The sequence below is a fragment of the Pungitius pungitius genome, chromosome 5, assembly GCF_949316345.1.
Source record: "Pungitius pungitius chromosome 5, fPunPun2.1, whole genome shotgun sequence".
In the NCBI taxonomy this organism is placed as follows: domain Eukaryota; kingdom Metazoa; phylum Chordata; class Actinopteri; order Perciformes; family Gasterosteidae; genus Pungitius; species Pungitius pungitius.
This window is the reverse complement of record NC_084904.1, coordinates 156,366-175,591: the sequence shown is the minus strand read 5'-3', so window position 1 is coordinate 175,591 and position 19,226 is coordinate 156,366. Positions and strand designations below refer to the sequence as shown.

Sequence of the window (19,226 nt, the reverse complement as noted above, 5' to 3'; positions counted from 1 at the left end):
AATGATTAAAGTCGAGGTGGAGCATGCAAAGATCCAAAGATATCGTTTTAAACCACAACATTTTGCCCTCAAAGCATCCTCCCTTTAAGGCTGTGGTACCTTCTGTTGAACCAGAGCAGAAACAAGAAAACATAAATAGCACCAGAGGTCGGCTCAATGTTTTACCAGGTTAATCTATAGAATTCCTTTGAAAAGATAGTCTTATTACAGATGAAAGACTGAGCAAATTGTCTAAAGCACATCAGATATTTTTCTCCCCCAGTAATTATCTCATTAGAATCTGGACTCTGCTCGCATGTCCCCTGAAGATGGGTAATGGTGTTAAAGGAATAGAGTGCTTTAGTATACCAAATAATTGGTAGCAAAGGTTTATCTCATCCTGTAGAGCCCGATGAGACATCGGTGATAGTAATGACTGCTTCAGAACACCAAACACGTGAAGTGGGATTAAAGGAGAGGACGAGAGGGTTTGGTTATTAAATACGGGGACCAAGAGATATTGGTTTTAATAGCGCTTAAGAAGTTATACATTTAGAGGGGTTGCATATTTAAATCCAATACTGGAGTGTAACAGTTTTATAAGGTAAACTAAAGGATAATTGCTAGGCACAAAAAGGATCAATATGAGAACATATTTGCAATATTTATTTCAAAGTTTTTACAAAGGCAATTGTGAATCTTTAAAGCTTATATATTGACAAACATTTGCTCCTGATGGTGTTAGCCCTTTTCTCTCTTGGTACCCAAGGCTAAACTAACAAAGAAGCCCAAAAGACAGGCCTCGGATGCGTTGTTTAAACTGCTTACCAGCTCAGATGAATGCTGAAAAACACCCGGTCCATGCTTCAATAGTATGCCAAAGAAGCAATAAATAAAGTTTCTTTAAACTTAAATACATTGCATCATAAATACTGAAACATGAAAGTCACAGGTCCATGAGTGAATGTAACAGTCTATAATGAGCCGGGACTTTGCAAAGATGTCCGCAGCAAGAGTCAAAAAGCGATCATCTTTCCAGTCCACGTGCAAGAAGAGCTCATCCGGCTGCTCCAAGTAACAAATGCAGAGGCGGCGGCGTCGTTTTTCTTGTTGTTGTTGTTGTTGTTGTTGTTGTTAAGAGGGTGGAATGTGTCGCTTGGCTTCTCTGCGGCCCATTAGGACGCAGCCGCCATGCGGATCCTCTCTTGGGGATATAGAAGAACGTTCTTAGCCGCTTTGATCGTGTTCTTCATGAGCATTGCCACGGTCATGGGTCCCACGCCTCCAGGTACTGGGGTGATGAAGCCCGCCTTCTGCCTCACGCCTGAAAATAGACAATTAAAAGGAGTTAGAGAACACCAGGGCGCTCAGCTGCCCAGTTGCAGAAATAGGATCACGATTTCCCGCCCAGCTTTACCTTCGAAATCCACATCTCCAACCAGTCGGCTCTTCCCGGTGACTGGGTCTTGCACTCGGTTTATTCCAACGTCAATCACTGCTGCTCCTTTTTTGATCATGTCGGCGGTAATGAGGTTTGGAATCCCTGTTGGATCAGCAAACAAATCACAATTAGACAACAGGAAGAAAATCTAACCAATGGACTCATTGTGAGTGACGAACCTGCTGCAGCCACAATGATATCAGCGATCTTGGTGTGTTGTCGAAGTTGCTCCTTGGGAGTGTAACGGTGAGAAATGGTGACCGTGGCATCGCCTGCAACGGGAGGAACATTTCGGATTGGTACCGTACATTTGAACCCGTCATCTTTAAGCGCGTGTGAACAGCAAGCGACCTCCGGGCCTCTCGTGACGCCCGTCCGTGTGCAGCAACATGGCGATGGGCATCCCCACGTTCTTGGAGCGTCCCGCAACCACAACATTCTTCCCGATGGTAGGAATACCTGGAGGACGGGAAAGCAAAGAGTCAGTTGGGATCGTTTGCAACCGCGAGACCAAGTGAACGATGACTCCCGCGGTTACCTGTGCGATTGATCATTTCCCAGACTCCCCAGGGGGTGGCAGGGAGCATGGTGGACTGGTCCAGGCACATGCGACCCACGTTCACTACGTGGAAGCCGTCCACGTCCTTGGTAGGGGACACTGCATTGCAGACGGCGCGCTCGTCGATGTGATCTGTTGGAAAAGAAAGACGAGCTACATTCAGGACAGCTGGTTCCACGAAGCCACTGTGTATCCAATAACAACTTTATCTTTCTAGCCGTTTAGAGCATAAACGCGTGCTGCCGACACATATCAAAGCAATGTCCGTCTTGCCTATAACAACAACACATGTATCCCTTTGCCCAAATGTCCCACTCTGTACCGGGCAGAGGCAGCTGGACCAGCAGGCCGTCCACACGATGGTCTGTGTTGAGTTTGTAAATCAGGTCCAACAACTCCTCCTCACTGATGGCTGAATGTTTGAGAATTGTCTCACTAGAGATCCCTGGGGGGGGGGGGGGGGTCAAGTGAGAAAGCAACTTAAAAAAATTCATTGTAGCAAAGTCCTAATGAAGACTCGTTTTTCTTTTTTTCTTACCGACATCTGCTGCAGCGCGTGTCTTGTTCAGGACGTAGGAGTGACTGGCCGGGTTTTCTCCCACCAGAACCACACTCAGGTGGGGTCTCCGGTTACCGGCTGACACCCATTTCTCCACGTCAGCCCGGACCTCCTCTCGGATCTGTCGTGCTAGTTTCTTTCCCGAGATGACCACCGCCTCCTGTCTGAGAGTTGGGCCAAAAAAGGGAGAGAAAAAAAGGAAAAAAAAGGTCAGAGGACGAATAGTTTGTACAAAAATGAGTCTGTAGCTTTAATGACTTTATCACAAGTCACAGAACAAACAGTTCTGAATAATCTCCACTCTTAAAAAAAGCCTTTATCTCCTCAACCATTAAACAGACACCAGAACCCTGTAATTAATATGGAGCATGCGGTCAGGGCATGCACAAACCCTGGTCTCTAAAGTTAGACACAGCACGTCTCCACTGGACAGAGTCATACGCAGTCACAGCGCCATATGTTGGATTCCATCGAGTCAAGGGATGACTTTTCAAACCGATGCATAATTCACTGTACGAGTACAAACTGGGTCGACCTGTCAAACCAAAAAGCACCAAACTGGTTGCGTAACAAACAAAATCAGTTGCCAACAACCACCAGAGTAATGAGCCATCCACAGTTACATAACCCTCTTTTTATCAAGCCAAAAACAATGAAACCTGCAGAAAAGCATTACCACTTCGGGGGCAAAATAGGTGACACCGAGGCGCAGAGGAGGCCACCGGGCCATTTCTCAGGAGGACACAGTGGGCATTAAACTGCTCATTAGCCTCAAACAAACTTTAACACAAAGGTCTACGGAACAGAAAGAGCCTCCAAGGCCACAAAGCCAAGTCTGATATCTAATGGAAGAGAGTTGGTTGCTTGGTTTCTTCCTTTTTATGCCGTCTCCCTGCATCCGTTTAGTATTCTCCTGCATGTTAACTTACTTGTTGACGTGTGAAATTTAACAAAGAGTCTGTCCAATCTGTGCCTCTGAAAGTGAATGGAGCCTCTGTTCCGTGTTACGCGTGACTAGTCCTATGGCTTCAAATGAAGCACCTTGTGCCCTTTGGAGACTGATCATGTGCATGGAGCACGCGGGGTTTGACTTTCTAAAAAGGCGTGTGTGCAACATTAAGTCATTACACGTTCACGTCACGTCACTGAAAACCCTAAAGTGTGCATCCACCCTGCGGTCCCCGATGAGCGCACGTAGCCCAGAACGAGTGTGCAACGACCAGGCTCTCCAGCTGAACCTCGGGTCCCTCCAGGCGCAAACCCGGAGACCGATTTCATCAGCCAGCCGGCCCCTGCAGTGTTACCGGCGTGCCGCTAGGGGCGCCACGCTACGGAACCGATGCGGAAATTTAGTACGATAACCGAGCAGAACCCGCATAACACAACGTGGGGTGTCCCATCCCACGTCACGGGAGACGAGGACAAAGCATAGGTACACGTTTTGGGACGAATAAAGGCGGCGGCGTCGGCTGAGAAAAGGCGCCGAACCACGTCGCGGTTGAAGCGACTGAGCCGAGAGGAGCGCGCGGGCGTCACTCACCTCGAGGGGGTCGTGTGCAGCTCGCACGCTTGATGGCGGGAGAGTTGGCACAGTTTCCTGAGAGTCCTGATCGCTGCCATCGTGGACCCGGCCGAGAGGAGAAGAGACCGCTTACGTAAATACAGCAGCGGCGAGCCGGGCTGACGGGTAGACTTGTGCGAAAGGCGGGGGCCGGATGGTGTGGGGCAGATGGCCTTTATAGCCTCGCCCCCCTGCAGGCGCGGTGCATGCGTCACTGTAATCTGATGCCACGCCCCTAATGGACTACTACACGTTACTGTTATGCTGATCCGCCCCGAACCTGCAGGGAGGCTCCAGTGTAAAATTACATTCGGAAACGCTGTGGCAGGGTTTAGACAAATTATTTTATTTTTTGTTAGGTGCATTGCCTACAATTATATATTTAGGTCACTTACTGTCTGAAAAAACGGTATGCTTGGCTGCTGGTTCAGGTTTCTCCGCTTTTTAGGTAACCTCAAATCCTCCATCACTACCTCCTCTCCAACAAGCACTAACGAACTAACTTTCTTTGCTCTCACTTGACTGACGGAAAAGTGACAGGTAACCAACAAAGTCGGTTTCAAACGAAATCACACAAGTGTACAATTAGGAGGGGGATTCACACACATGTTTTCTTAATGCGGAAATGAATTGAATATAAATAAAACATAACAAGAGACCGATCCAAGGTTGATAAAAGGAGAACATATATTTTACATATTTTATATTGGGGACACGACCCCCCAAAGTCCCCCCCTCCCAAAGAACTGTGTACTGTACTAAGGATTCTTCACATACACATTTACTGAAGAGTAAAGCTATTGCCACAGCCAAGGATAAGGGCAGGCTGCAGCGTGTCATCCGCTCTGCAGAGAAGGTGATTGGCTGCAATCTGACGTCTCTCCAGAACTTGTCTGCTTCCAGGACCTTGAAGCGGGCCAAAAATATTGTAGATTCCACGAAAAAAAGGTTTTCGAGTAACCAAAACATAATCTGCACATGGGACCGTATTTTTGGGACCCTGTATGACTGGGCCCCCACGTATGCCTAAGATTTTGTAGCTATTAGCAGACGGAAAAGTTACCCGTTGGCTCCATTATAAATTGACGCGGAGGGCTGCAGTAGCTTGATGCGGCCGGCAGAGGGCGACAATCTTCCGGCGGGACTCCAGCGTACAGCCGATAGAGGAAGAGACACTTTGGGTGCAGTTCGCGTTAGCCGAGAGAACGTCAACGTTGCTGTTAGCTGGGTTTCCTTGTGTGTCCGACAGAACCGCACGACGCTCAGTTTGTTAACACCAGATCTACGAGCTGTAAGCGAAGCCTCTGCGACCGACTGCTTCGACAAGATGAGCTTCCTGTTGTAAGTAAGGCTAGCGTTAGCCGTCTCTTGCTACGGAGCTAACGCTTCTACGAAGTTCCATCAAGGGAAGTAACTGGCGTCAAAGTAAGACTGTTACCGAGAACAAGTCCGCTAAATTATTCCAACGCTAACGTTATACTTGCTTTGTTTTTAAACGTACCACGCATTTTTTAACCTAGTCTCATCATGCGTTGTGACATTATACGTGAGCTGTATATTTGTTATAGATCCTAAATGTTAAAAAAAAAACTATTTACGTTGTAACTTGGCTAGCATGATGGTTACTAGCTTCCGGTTTGTTAGCCAAATAGCTGACATTGTCACTTTGACAATTTATTGTTATACTTCCACAACTAAGACGAGCCATGATGACATTAGTCATCGTTCACAGAGGGGCTGTCTTGACCTCGTTGTGAGATCGATAAACATTGACTTGACGGTCTGGTTGTTTACCATGTTTACCATGTCACATTTCCTGTTAGCGGGTGATCGACACCATAACTTGGTCTCCACGACACCGATATGTGTCAACGAATCCATCAAAGCGACACTCGTTCGAATATAACTTTGATCATATGCGGCAGCTATTGTTGAATTGTCACGCTATGTAAGGTTCACCACACGCGAAGGCCCCAAGAGGAGCCACTTCTTCAAAACGCTTCTTTTTGTTAGCTTGCTCACAGCTGCTCAGCCCCCATGTTTTTTTTCATCTATTTCACTTGCAGTGGCAATCGCTCATCCAAGACCTTCAAGCCAAAGAAGAACATCCCAGAGGGCTCTCACCAGTATGAGCTGCTGAAACACGCTGAGGCCACGCTGGGCAGTGGGAACTTGAGGCAAGCCGTCATGCTGCCTGAAGGAGAGGATCTCAATGAGTGGATCGCTGTCAACAGTGAGTTGATAAATGCAATTTCACTTATTTATAGAGCACACCGCTTGGTCCACAAATGACTGGTTCTATACACGCATGACCTTTGTAGAGGGGTTGATCACCACAGAGTGGTACAAGCAAAAAACACAAGACCGTAGTGATAAATATAGTTGATAGATCAAGATTGTTCACAAAGAAGCAGAATTCTTTGAAACAGTTTACAGGAAACTAATGCTCATGTGTTGGAAATGTAGCCAAAAAGATTAATTATACTGGAGGCAATGCATATGTTCAGAAACGACTAGATTCCCTTTGTCGTTAGATAATCCTTTCTAAATATTCAGATCATAAACTGTCTACGTTGTATATAGATACAAAATAAAATATGTCACCTAGAGAAAGAAAATGCAATAAACCTTTTCTTTCAGCGGTGGATTTCTTCAACCAGATCAATATGCTGTACGGCACCATCACTGAATTCTGCACCGAGATCAGCTGCTCTGTGATGTCTGCTGGACCAAGGTAACGGCCAACCGTGTCCACTGAATGCGTGCTACTTCTCTTTGAGTACAGGGTTTCTCAAAAGTAGACATTCTGACATGTCCCGTTAGTAAAAGCACACGTGTATAGCATGAAATTAACAATGGTTGATATGTTTTATGGTTCCTGGTATTGTGCATGCTGGCTCACTGTCACAATATCGTGGCTTATTGAGACATTTGAATAGAATCCCAAACTGTTCAGTGCCTAGTACGTTGCACATACACAGAGTTTGGCTTGGTAGTTGGATCACACTGTGTGTGGGGAACGGGTGGAGAATAACTTGGGGGTTCCAAGACTCCTCTTTAACTCCCACTGACTTATCTCAGTGCTGTTTTAAGAGAAAACAAGGCACTAAACCAGCTTGCAATGTGGGTGTATACTAGGACCCACAAATCTTTGGACCATAACAAAACATGAATTACAATGCAAATCCATGACGCCAGATACCTGGCTCTATTTATTTATTTGCTATAAAGCGCTCGATACCAACATGCTAAAGGCGATACTCTACATCACAAGAGAAAAGGGTTCAGCCATGAGTAGGAATTGCCTATCACGTTTCTTTTTTTGGGGGGGGGGGTACCAAAAACCTGATGTGGGATGTACAGGATGACAGGAATTTATGAAATTGTCTTTTTTTAAATTTAAATTATCAATCAAGTGAGGATGAAAACTGCTATGAAAGTGGGAAGAAGCTTTGTGAACTGAACTTGATATGATTGTCTAAAGAACCCACCTATGGGTTTATATTTTGAAGACGTTTAAAGTAAAATGCATTGAAATGCGTCATCGGCATGTCACATGAGGGAAACAGGAATTCTACTTTGCATGTGGCCCTTGTTGGACTGATTGGTTCAAATTTCAGATTTGGCACTTCCTCTATTGTTTCGGTGTGTTTGGTCTCTAATCAGAAGGAAGAGCCCGCCGCTCACTTCCTGTTGACATAACCCCCATTAGGAGTTTATTTTAGCATTTCCCCCTCCTGTTTCTTTTTAAACTTAATCTAAAAAACAAACATGTGATGTCTTGACTGAAAGGCAGAGTGAAGCTTGGTCAAGCTTTCTAATGCTTATGTCTCATTTTTGACAAAATGATATAAGAGCTGCCAATTCATTTTGATGCTTCTCTGTAGATACGAGTACCACTGGGCTGATGGCACCAATATTAAGAAGCCCATCAAATGCTCTGCTCCCAAGTACATTGACTACTTGATGACCTGGGTGCAGGATCAACTGGATGATGAGACGCTTTTTCCTTCCAAGATTGGTAAGTTTTGATTCTAAATAACTGTCATTTTCAGTAGTTTGTAAACAAACTTTCAGCTAAAACCTTTTCTTCCCATCGCAAACTGTGTAGGTCTCGTATCCCTTTTTAATACATGGTTCAATGCAGCAGGAAAATGATCCTAAGCATACAGACAGGGCAAACAGAATATAAATTAATTAAAACCATACAATCAAAGGAATAATTGATATGTACTATCTGGCTCTGGTAGGAGAAATGAGCACATGATCAGCTGGACTGAAGTCAGGTGACTGGACCCTGCATGCAGCTGATCACGTGCTTCATGTCTGAAGAGCAGTCTAAAGCCGAGTCGTTGCTCATTTCTCCTACCGGAGCCAGATAGTACATATCAATTATTACTTTGATTGTATGGTTTTAATTAATTTATATTTTGTTTAATCAGGATTTTTCATTTCTAATTCCCAAATCTAGCTTTTTAATATTTAAAAGTGCACAACTCTTAGTATAATTCAATAAAAGTACACTCTTTCAATCATTATTTTAATGGAAAAACATTTTCTTAAAATCCTCTTTCAAAATAAAATTTTCAATGGCAGTTATTTTTGGGCCATTACATCATCCACTAACATTAGATAACGAGACAGACGCATTACAAGTCACAAAATGTTTAGACCAAAACTTTCAGTTTGATTTTTGTCCTTGAAATTGAAATTGTGAAAAGTCTACAAATAATGAAATTGACAGTGCAGGAAATGGATGACTATAACCAACTGTAAACCAGTGGTGGATATCTAAAATAAGTAGATGCTTTATTTCCAACTGCATGTTTGAAGTAAAGAGGCCAAACTGTTCCACACGGTCTAACTGTGCTGCTCCTCTTCTTTGCAGGACATTGAGCTTTTTGTGAAGGTGCAGAGATATTTCTGCTACTCCATATTCCTGCATAAATGGTTTATAGGAAAGAGCACATGCTCCTCTTTTGACTTCAGCATATTTTTGCTCCTCTTTTGACATCAGCATATTTCACCACCTTCTGTCCCGCAGGAGTTCCCTTTCCCAAGAACTTCATGTCTGTGGCCAAAACCATCCTGAAGCGACTTTTCAGGGTTTACGCTCACATTTACCACCAACATTTTGACTCCGTGATGCAGCTGCAGGAGGAGGCGCACCTCAACACCTCCTTCAAGCACTTCATTTTCTTTGTTCAGGTAAGATTCTCCCATTCAAATTTAGGATTGATTTACTTGTGTGTGTCTGTGTTTAGATATGTGCTGTAATCATTATATTTTACATGAAAAGACTGTTTTTCCATCAAGTTGTTCTTGCAATCTGCCTGCTGATGAACTCGTAGCATTTCTGTCATATGGCTCAAGTGTGAATGAAAGCTGTTGCAGATCAAAGCATCAACAAGAGAACAACAGCTAGATGTAAAAGTCACGACAAGTCGAATAACTCAACGATTTCCCAGATCACATGATTTTGTGGCTGCTTGTTGGCAGAACAGGAGGACGTATACACGTGTGATGCAAGACTTAATCCAAAAGTACCAAGTTACATTTATCATTTTCAAAGTACTTTAAGGGTCAAGCAATGCATTGAAGCCCTATATGTGTTTGTCTTACTACAAGTTCTGTTCTGTTTTCTTTTTTTATATAGAACCACAACTATCAAAGCAGCAAAATGTTTTATTTAAACTGTTTTTTTGGTGTCGTTGTAGGAGTTCAACCTTATTGACAGGCGAGAGCTTGCTCCCCTGCAGGACTTGATCGAGAAGCTTGGATCCAAGGACAGATAGACATTTCATCACCATTCCCTTTCTTTTTAACCTTTCATTTTCTCCCCTTCCCTCTTTGTGACCTCCGCTACCTCTCTGACTTCTAGTCTCTTCAAATCTGTGCCTTCTTCTTTTCATTTCAACGTTTGTACTCTTCCTTTTTATTCCGCCTGTCATCTTGTTCTGAGGTCTTTGAGCCCTTTCTTCCATTTTGCTACTCTAAATCATGGAAAATAGTGTAGTAGGAATATTTTTTCATAGGATTGTGGTAATTATAAGAGCAAAGTAATGGATTTTATATTGGACCGAGGACATTTGGAAGTTTAAAGTTAAAAAAAACCTTGCCTCCTTCAGAAGTTGGCACACAGTGTTTTAATTGTCTAAACTTTTTTTTTTTTTGTTATCGATAGGCAATTTACTCTTAACGTTTAGCTTTTGTAATAACAGGGACTGGCCAAATGTCCCGTCTTTTTTACAATGTTTTATTTCTGTGTTCATTGGCGAGTAAAGATTGCGAGGAAAGTAGCGCTGTGACGCTGGCCTGACGATACAAGTGCGTGAGAAGTATTTTCAGTCTTAAGTTGCAGAAGGGTATAAAAAGAACGAGTAGCATATCGCTCTTGGTCACAAGCTGGTTGTGTATCTGGTTTTCAACATCTGCCCACATGCTTCCTATTGATGTGCTCTTTCATACATGTGAAGAGTAGTGAGGGACAACTGGGAGATGCTCATGTTCTTGCCCCACAAACACCACCACCAACTGCATTATGGCTATTTTATTTTTGGTCAAGCAATATTGTGTTTTGCACATTTTTGAGCTATTTTCTATATTGAAATAGTATGATGCAAGATATGGTGCTTACTGTTATACTTTTAAACTGCTTGAAAGTTGTTATTAATATCAACTTAAAGCTTTTGTAACCATGAACCCATAAAGGAGTTGTATAATAGAAATTATCATGTCAATAGCCATATAGTCTAATGTCTTTTTTGTCATTTCAGTTTATTTTGTAGCGCCGATTTATTTGTTCTACTCTGCATATTTGATCTTTCAATGCTGGTACTTTTAACCTTTTTTTTGACATATGTCACCCCCTTGATTGTTAAATAGAGCAAAAAGTAATGCATCTGTGCAGGATAAGGAGACGTGTCCGTAGCTATATGTCATTTTTCCGAGGTCTTTTAGTTTTAGTGCATTCTTGCAGTCTTTTCCTGAATTCACTCCGGCTACAACAGCAGGGCTGTTTGTACTGCCATCCTTTTACAAATTAAAGCAGCTCATTTCCCGATGACGTTTCACTCAACAAACTGAATAAAGAATTGGTCCATAACCACCGTCATGTTGGACAGAAATTCAAATCTGCCAATCATGCCTGCACAACTATTAAAAGAATCATCTGTTTGCTTATCAATATATTTTACAAGGCTGGGTTACTGATTTTATTGGAAAATGTAACGAGTCCTTTTCTTTAAATCTAGCCATCTATTTTTTAAATGAATTGTTTTACCTCAATTTTGTTTTCCAGCTTTTGGCATGGAGTTCAATTTCATATTGCATTGTAAAATAAGTATTTGGCTTTACCTTTTCAAAAAGGAACAAGGGCTTTGAAAGTTTTTATATATGTGTGTATATATAAAAATAATGGTCCAATCATTGAGATTTCATTTTGACTGAGGAGGTTGAGGATGTACGTACGGCGTCTGAGAATGTGCTGTAAATAACATCCGTGTTTTATCTGAACAAAAGTGTGCCTTACAGAAAGGAAAATGTCTGAAACAACAGTATTGGTAGATCAAAATTCAATAAACACTGAAAGGACAATGGTGTTGTGTGTATGTGTGCACTGCATGTCTGGAAGACTTGTGCTGTTAACTGCAGATATTAGCTTGTTGCACAAATACCAACACACGCATTTGACCATACCTTTATCACAGTGTTAAAAGATATTCTGTTGATAATATCAGGTATGTCAAATAAAGCAGCAGTGTCACCCGAGAAGCTTTTCCAAGCGCACGGTCCCATTCAACCAATCAGAATTGAGGCCCAGAGCCTCTTGGTATCTTTTCCCTGAGTCAGGACTTACAGCGACCTTCCACCCTGGGCGTTCACGTCTAAACTATATAACATGTTCGCCCCTCACAGTATGGTTGTCACCATCGTATTGCGTTTAGATTATATGTAATATTACAAATAGTTTATTTGGGGTTTAGTTCGATTGGGCCGGTGTTAAAAGAGGTGGAATAGATGCGTACGTAGACAGCCTGAGAGGCCTTACTTAGGGCAACACTTGCTACGTGTCGACAGAGCAAGGAGGAAATAACGATCTGTCTTCCAAGAAACGGTTCAATAGTTATTTCTCGTCTACGGGATTATTTTGGTTATATTTTCTACACAGGTAATTCATTGACAAATGGTGTCATTTCAACGAGTGTCCTCGTTTTGCTTGGACTCCGCGGCCCATTAGCTTCTTGGCTTCGTAGCTACGTCGCAAAAAGCTACGTACAACGTTGGTTAGGTTAGCTAAATGTATGCTAGGTGGTAGCTGCTAAACGGGCATTTGCCGTTAAACTAACGCTACGTGGCTAGCTAAAGGCAGCACGGTTAAGCTAGTCCAACTTTTCGCGATGCTTGTAGACTAACTGTTCGCCGTTAAGAGGAATCTCCTCGTAAATCCAGACAGGTAACGTTAGCTAACGTAAACACAGGGTGAGCTGTCAACCACTCTCATTGAGCTAAGGCCAGTGGGAGCTATTTGTGCTGTGGCATCAAGTCCTGATTATTCATGCGACACTTTTTTAAAGAGTAAACCCATGTTAGTGCCAGTTAAATTACTTAACGTTAACTAGACCGACACTCTAACGTTAAATGCAATCTGTTGAACTAATGTTAGTTAATCCCATTGTATAACGTTAGCTACACATGTGCATACTAACGAGATGTATACACGCATCTTATATCGCTAAAAGATCTAACGTCAATATCTGACTTTCAATTCAGCCGAGCTGTTTAGTGTGATTTATAACTGTGAACTATTTCCATATAGGCTGCAGTTAAGTCATGGCGGATGAAAATACTCAGTTCTGTGGCAATTGGTACGTATTAATACGGTATAATGCGCATGCAAGTGATGAGTCAATTGGAAATGGTGGGAAAATGTTACGAAATATTTCCTTTGCCGTTTTAGCAAACACGACATTCCAGAGGCTAATTTTACCACCCATGAGATCCATTGCCGAAGAAACATCGCGTTGTGTGATGTTTGCCAGGAGCCAGTTCCCCGTTCAGAGCTGCTGGAGCACAAACAGCAGGAACACACACAGGTAAAAGACCAGCCTTACTGGACATTTAAATAACAATACATGGAACCACGTAACCGTGGACAGGTGACTTTTCTGATTGTTATGTCTATTGAGCAAAATTGTTGCATGTTATTGGATTCAATGAAGGGTCCGTCATGCGTTGATGGAGCAGGACGTGAAAATTGGTGGGAGGTACATGTGTTGTCGATATCATGTCACTGATGCGGATTGTAACACTACCTATAAACTGGCTATAAGCCGCATGTGTCTGTGGCAAATCAAATGAGAGCCAAAATCATCATCCTCAACCTCTAGTCCTCATTCCATGACACCTGCTTCCAGAAATCAATGTCACATTGGGACTGGAATGAAACTAATTCATTTTTACTCTCATTTTAGATAACATGCAAGTGTGGTTTGAAGATTGAGAAGAATCATATTGCTGTTCACCAGGTATTTTCAAAGAGCATTTCTCTTCGATGTTTATAACACTAATATTCAGTGATCTTTATTAAATGATCAAATTGTGTTTCTTCACAACTATTGTTTCTTTCAGAGTTTTGAATGCCTTCAGAGGCTGGTCCCGTGCCAATTCTGTGAGCTGGAGATCGTCTTCAGTCAGTCCAAAGAACATGAGGATTATTGCGGCGCACGCACTGAGCCCTGCGTGCACTGCAAGTGCAACGTAATGTTGAGGGAACAGGCTGTGCATCCGGGCTTGTGTGGAAGCCTCACGCCCCCCCAAGAGAGGAACAACAGTCGGACGAGTCGCAGTCCTGCAGAATCACAGTCTCCAGGGCCGTGGTTTGAAGCTCACTCCATCCATAACCTTCTAAGAGCCCAAGAGAGGAGCCCAAAGAATAATAACATCAGTGCTGCAGAACAGGCCTTTCCACGGCCATTTGATCCCAGAGAATATTACACTTCAAGGGGACCTGAAGTCCCAGGAGACTGGAAGAATATCGCTCCCAGCAATACTTTTAGCCAACGTGAGTTACACTTGGTAGAAGGTTTTCACCAGGCCTAATTGTTTTATCTGAATAAATAATCATATAGTGGCCAAACACGTAGCCAATGAAGCTTTAAAAATGAATTTGACGGCGCTCACAATGTATTACCAAAACACATTTTCCTTCCCCATTAAACATTTCATAGCAGATTTTGATAAATACTTTAAGTTAGTATATAAGTTTGCATTGTTTACCTAGATATTTCGTGAGCCATTTTCTCCACTGACTTTGAGCCACCTTCTTTCACTATGTAAAAACATAGCCCCCAAGTACCTTTTTTAACTTCCAAATACTTTATAGTGTCACTGAATTCGACCCAATTATTTCCATGTGATTGAAAATGCATTCATTTTATATGTATGAGATCCTCTGGGAAATTGATTTCTAACTTTTCGTCTATCCATTTCGTTTTTACTCATTTAGCACCAAAGAACACAGAAAATATATATTTGTCAAACCTTGATTGTAGTTGTAATTCACAGCTGTTCTCTAGAATAACTACTTTTCTTTTCTTGCAGTGATGGGGCAGAGTGATTTTCGGAGCAGCAGCAGCAGCAGCAGCAGTGCGTGGCCGCAGAGCGACCTCACCCTGAATGAGGATTCATCCGGACTGGACTACATGTTGGCCCTCAGCCTGCAGAGTGATGCAGAATCAGTGGCTGGAGGCGTAGAGGGAAACCTGTGGAGTGGTATCTGGGACCACAAGATTGGGAAGACTTCAAACACATCTTTAACCTCCCTACTCTCTCCGCCCAATAACAACTACCCAAACTTCACTACAGGAACGAGCACGAGTGCAGTCCAGGAACACGACCAAGCAGGTACTTTGGATACGATTGGAATACTTCGGAGTTTTTCTTTGTTGAGTTGAATGACTTCTAAATAATTTTACAGATACCATGCTTCCTTGTGAATTTTGTGAAGAACTGTTTCCTGAAGAGGACCTCATTTTGCATCAGGTTAGTGATTCGTTTTGATTCTTTCAGTTAAGCTGTTGATCGTTGTTGAGTCACCTGATCAGGTGGTCTTCCCCATGTCTGCTGAATTGAATTTACTCACATTTTTTAAAAGGAAATTGGGACTGAGGCTCAATAGTTTTTTTTAAAATATTTTATTGTCTGTTGGTCATGATGTCAGCAAGAAATCAGCAAGACTGTTGACTCATTTTACTGCTCTCCCCTGAATGTATTTCAGTGATGAGTCAAGTAAAATACAAGCAGAAACGTGTTGTCAGTTCTAAGCAGCAAAACCTGCTAACTTTGAAAGAAAATCTAATTTACTTTACTGTTGCACAAACTTAATGCGACTGAGTCATTGTTACTGAAACCTGCCCACATTCTGTCTAACTTCTGCAATGTCAAATGATTGAGAAATACATTGTTGTATGAACAAATGTAAAGAATTTAAAAGTCTGATTCAGTCAGAGATCATGTGTCCAACCCTTCCTCACATTTGGTTCACACGGCTCAGACTGCAGCTAAAGCCTTTACCCCTTTTGAACCAGAGGAAGTCCATCTTGTGATGATTTTAACAGCCTTCTTTTCTTCTTCCTCTCAGACTGGATGCAGCCCGGCCTCTGCCTTTGCGTCTTACAGCAAACAGCCCTTGTCTCCTCCAAAAGAGGACAGGATGAGCAGGAATGCTTCAGGGATGATGCACAACATCCCCGACACACTCGCTTCAAACATCCCCACTTTCCCCCGGTCCGTGTCCCCGGCCTCCTACAGTCCTCCAGCCAGTCCTCTAGAGGGCGATGTGGTCATTCCGTGTGAATTCTGCGGCGTCGCTCTGGAGGAGGCTGTCGTCTTTCACCATCAGGTAGGTCATCAATAGCCCTTAAAATATCAGAAGGCAGGTTGCATACTTTTTTTTGGTTACCATACTGAAAGGAAATGATCTGTATATGTTGTACGAATACTTTAAGAATGTGACCGTCCTATTTTAATTGAGCATATTTCAGTATTTTATGTCTCTAATGAAAATTTCCACAACCAATCACTAGTAAATAAATGATACTGAATATCAAACACATAATGGAGTAATAAAGAAATGGTCCGATTTGTAATTGTCTAATGGCTAATTTATTGTGTTCTTATATCTAGGACAAATGTGATCTGCGTCCTCAGAATGCTCACCCCTTGAATAATCTAACAAAAGCATCCATCAAGAAGCCTTTGAGCCCCACCAAAGACACCTTTGGTCAGATGTCTTCTGATTTTCAAAGGAGAATTAATCCCCAAGGTATCGTATGGAATCTATTTTGAATATTACAAAAACATGTAGAAAAATGATTTAGCATTTAAATAACCATCCCCACTAACAATGACATGGAAGTAACAGTCAAAATCTCTGTTAAAAGGGACATCATGCTAAATCGAAACTAAATTCAAGTGATATTTCTACTGAAACATATTTACATTGTTCAAACACATTATAAAGCAATACAATACTTTCTCATACTGCTTGTCTGAATACACTTATATTCAACATTGTTCCGAAACACTGCGCTTTAGCGCCGGTCTCGTTAATCCCTCCTCCAGAAGCTCTGATTGGCTTGTAGGAAACATGATACACCTTTGCAAAGGTAGTTCCCAGGGAATGAAGGCGCTCTGTACTCGGTACATTTTAATGAGCATGTGACCGAGGCAGGAGAGCTAAACCTGAACGGCTTGTTGAATCACATGTTTTCTAAACCACAAAGAAACAGACTGTGTTGTCTTAGTTCAGTTTGTGCGCCAGACACAGATTTACAAACGTATGTATGTCATGAGTTTTTCACGATATGTCCCCTTTAGCAAATAGTCGATGTGCAAAGATGGTGTTGTCAGCAGGCATTGTTAACGTTTACAGGGTTTCACTGTTCATTTGGGTATTAATTAGTGCGTGTGCTGTTCCACATAAAGTCGAGTTTTCGGAAGTGAACTTTGGATGCGACAGAGAGACGCCGCCAGGACTAAACCAGATGGAATGGCAGAGAGGTTACATCGGACTACCAAGTCAGAGGAAGACCTCCAACTGCGACGCGTCTGTGAAGAACCGCCCTCAGCAGAGCCTGGAAGCAGGCGGAGCTCCTTCTGCTGTCCGTGAGCTTGAGACGTCCGGCTCTGCGTCTCTAAAGGGGTAAAAAGGAGGCTTGTTTTTAGCTCTATTAGGATTTGTGCCTTTTTTGGACATGTTGTGGGGGATGTCATTATTAATAGTATTTATTGTGTTTCTCCACCAGAGTACATCTACCAGAAAATAAAGAGGGGCGAGGGAACAGAAGACCTTCATTAACAAAGGTTCACTTCTAGTCTCATAAAGAACTAGTCCTTTGTAGAGGTTTAGTTTGTATGTGGTTTGTTGCGCAGGTCACTCATTAGACAGACTCCTGGTTTCTTCTATTTGTTCCTTGTTTGTAAAAGACTTTAACATTAGTTTCTCAGAACAACATTAATACATATGGGTTTATCAAATTATTTTTATATATTTATATGGATAAATGGAACGGCATCACCTGACAGTAAATGGACATGCTGCTGCCTTATCTTTCAAACGCTTGTAATAGTAATAATTTCACTGTAAATGCTTTTTTCACCAAATCATTTCATCAAGTTTAAAGTCTAAATGTAGATTTTACTTTTATGGCAGCTCAATACTGTTTTTTTCCATTTGCAGTTGCCCAAGAAGCAGAATGAAGAGCAGCAGCAGGAGGAGTGAGAGCATGTGGGGGAATAAAAAAACCCAAATCTCCTAATGGGCTTTCATTTATCTTCTTACACACTTGTGAAAACAAGACGTATACCTATCTGATAAGTGCCTGTGTGAGTATTAGTTATCTTGCAGTTTATATTTTATTGAGTTTTACTAGTATTCTAATCTAAGTAATTTGGTTTAATGCATATTCTGCTTTATTTCAATTTGTTTTCAAATGTTTGAATGTCTAACATCTGACTTTGAAAGATAAATGATCAAATGAGTTTGATTTGTGCTGAATTTGATTATTTTCATACGCGGCTCATTAAGAACGTGAGACACAGGACGAACTCAATCGTTTCCTTGTTACTTCAGCCAAGGACATTTTGTTTTCAGCCCTGTTTGCCAGTTCTTTCAGGCTCTTTCAGTGTTCTTATAGGTTTCTGAATCTTTATGTAATCTAAAGCACTTTGATTATTTTTGTTAAAAAAGGGCTTGAGGAACACATTTGATAAATGTATGCATCTTTGTCCCCAAAAGAAAAAACCCTGTATAACTGAACATTTGTCTTTTTATACTGTTGAACATTTTGTCTTTAATACTCTTCAGTAATATTTAGATTTTTTTTGTTTTTTGTTTTTTTTAAATCATAACTGTAGGACTTTAAATGTGGTGTCACAATGAGGGGTCTTCTGAAGCAGTGTCTCCTGTCCAATCACCTTTGAAGTAGAATGAAAAATGTTGTGTGCTTCACCTCTGCATAAGTTTTAAGATTGATAAAATGTTTTTGTGTGTAACATAGGGTCCACTTAAGCAATACATATAAGAAAGGGCACCTGGTACCACAGATGGTTGAGCCCTTTTCACTAAAGACGAGGCCTGAGCAGCACCCCGATTAACATCTGATCATCAAGCTCAACTGTTGAGGCACAAATCATCAGTGACATGTCCTGCTGTGGCGTTTTGGTTTGGCTGTAGGCTCTCAGCCACATGGCTGACTATTCCTGGTTAGGAACAACTGTCTGATGCTCTTTGTCTTGTTTGGCTATTAAATGTTTAATGGGGAGATCCATGGCTCCAGCTTTTGTTCTGTTTGGTACTTTTTGTACATTAAGCTCAGATCAGTTTACCTGTGATGATACCAAATCTCTGCATAAAGGTAAATGTGGAATATCCTTTCTGTTATGTACGGGTCCCTCCGTGAGATGTGAGAATGAGCTCTGAAAACAATGCTATTTTTTGTATTTGCACTTTTTCAGTGACTAGGATTCAGCTTTTTTGTGTCATTACAACTTAACGAACCAAATTTAAAGAAGATCGGAAGAAACCTTAACCAGCTTAACCTTTAAACTGCATTTGGACGTTCAT

The 19,226-nt window shown here is 42.0% G+C and overlaps 3 protein-coding genes across 4 annotated transcripts; 2 read left to right on the top strand and 1 right to left on the bottom strand.

The window, feature by feature from the left end:
- Nucleotides 1–624: 624 nt before the first annotated feature.
- On the bottom strand, nt 625–4,272 carry mthfd2 (methylenetetrahydrofolate dehydrogenase (NADP+ dependent) 2, methenyltetrahydrofolate cyclohydrolase). Its single transcript, XM_037483157.2, has 8 exons — nt 4,079–4,272; nt 2,518–2,702; nt 2,302–2,424; nt 1,959–2,111; nt 1,772–1,879; nt 1,600–1,692; nt 1,397–1,522; nt 625–1,303 (listed from the first exon to the last, which is right to left on the bottom strand). The coding sequence occupies exons 1-8, from the start codon at nt 4,156–4,158 to the stop codon at nt 1,155–1,157; spliced, it is 1,017 nt and encodes a 338-aa protein (XP_037339054.2). The 5' UTR covers nt 4,159–4,272; the 3' UTR covers nt 625–1,154.
- Nucleotides 4,273–5,198: 926 nt separating this feature from the next.
- mob1a (MOB kinase activator 1A) lies at nt 5,199–11,695 on the top strand. The gene is made up of 6 exons (XM_037481409.2): nt 5,199–5,440; nt 6,166–6,332; nt 6,740–6,833; nt 7,987–8,120; nt 9,144–9,307; nt 9,817–11,695. The coding sequence occupies exons 1-6, from the start codon at nt 5,208–5,210 to the stop codon at nt 9,892–9,894; spliced, it is 870 nt and encodes a 289-aa protein (XP_037337306.2). The 5' UTR covers nt 5,199–5,207; the 3' UTR covers nt 9,895–11,695.
- A 236-nt stretch (nt 11,696–11,931) lies between these two features.
- On the top strand, nt 11,932–18,924 carry trafd1 (TRAF-type zinc finger domain containing 1). 2 transcript variants are annotated; one of them, XM_037481407.2, is made up of 12 exons: nt 11,932–12,269; nt 12,918–12,966; nt 13,059–13,194; nt 13,573–13,626; nt 13,730–14,162; nt 14,702–15,004; nt 15,078–15,142; nt 15,741–16,001; nt 16,286–16,424; nt 17,087–17,303; nt 17,407–17,464; nt 17,841–18,924. In XM_037481407.2, the coding sequence occupies exons 2-12, from the start codon at nt 12,932–12,934 to the stop codon at nt 17,880–17,882; spliced, it is 1,743 nt and encodes a 580-aa protein (XP_037337304.2). In that variant the 5' UTR covers nt 11,932–12,269; nt 12,918–12,931; the 3' UTR covers nt 17,883–18,924. The 2 variants fall into 2 exon arrangements, with proteins under 2 accessions (XP_037337304.2, XP_037337305.2); XM_037481408.2 differs by lacking the exon at nt 11,932–12,269 and adding an exon at nt 12,355–12,554.
- Nucleotides 18,925–19,226: the final 302 nt, after the last annotated feature.

Coding starts and splice junctions, on each gene's coding strand:
- trafd1 (XM_037481407.2), top strand. CDS start 12,932: ATGGCGGATGAAAATACTCAGTTCTGTGGCAATTG. Junction 13,627..13,729: donor ATCATATTGCTGTTCACCAG/GTATTTTCAAAG, acceptor TGTTTCTTTCAG/AGTTTTGAATGCCTTCAGAG. Junction 15,143..15,740: donor AGGACCTCATTTTGCATCAG/GTTAGTGATTCG, acceptor TCTTCCTCTCAG/ACTGGATGCAGCCCGGCCTC.
- mthfd2 (XM_037483157.2), bottom strand. CDS start 4,158: ATGGCAGCGATCAGGACTCTCAGGAAACTGTGCCAACTCTCCCGCCAT. Junction 2,425..2,517: donor ACGCGCTGCAGCAGATGTCG/GTAAGAAAAAAA, acceptor CCCCCCCCCCAG/GGATCTCTAGTGAGACAATT. Junction 1,693..1,771: donor GCGTCACGAGAGGCCCGGAG/GTCGCTTGCTGT, acceptor CTCCCGTTGCAG/GCGATGCCACGGTCACCATT.
- mob1a (XM_037481409.2), top strand. CDS start 5,208: ATGCGGCCGGCAGAGGGCGACAATCTTCCGGCGGGACTCCAGCGTACA. Junction 5,441..6,165: donor GACAAGATGAGCTTCCTGTT/GTAAGTAAGGCT, acceptor TTTCACTTGCAG/TGGCAATCGCTCATCCAAGA. Junction 6,333..6,739: donor TGAGTGGATCGCTGTCAACA/GTGAGTTGATAA, acceptor CTTTTCTTTCAG/CGGTGGATTTCTTCAACCAG.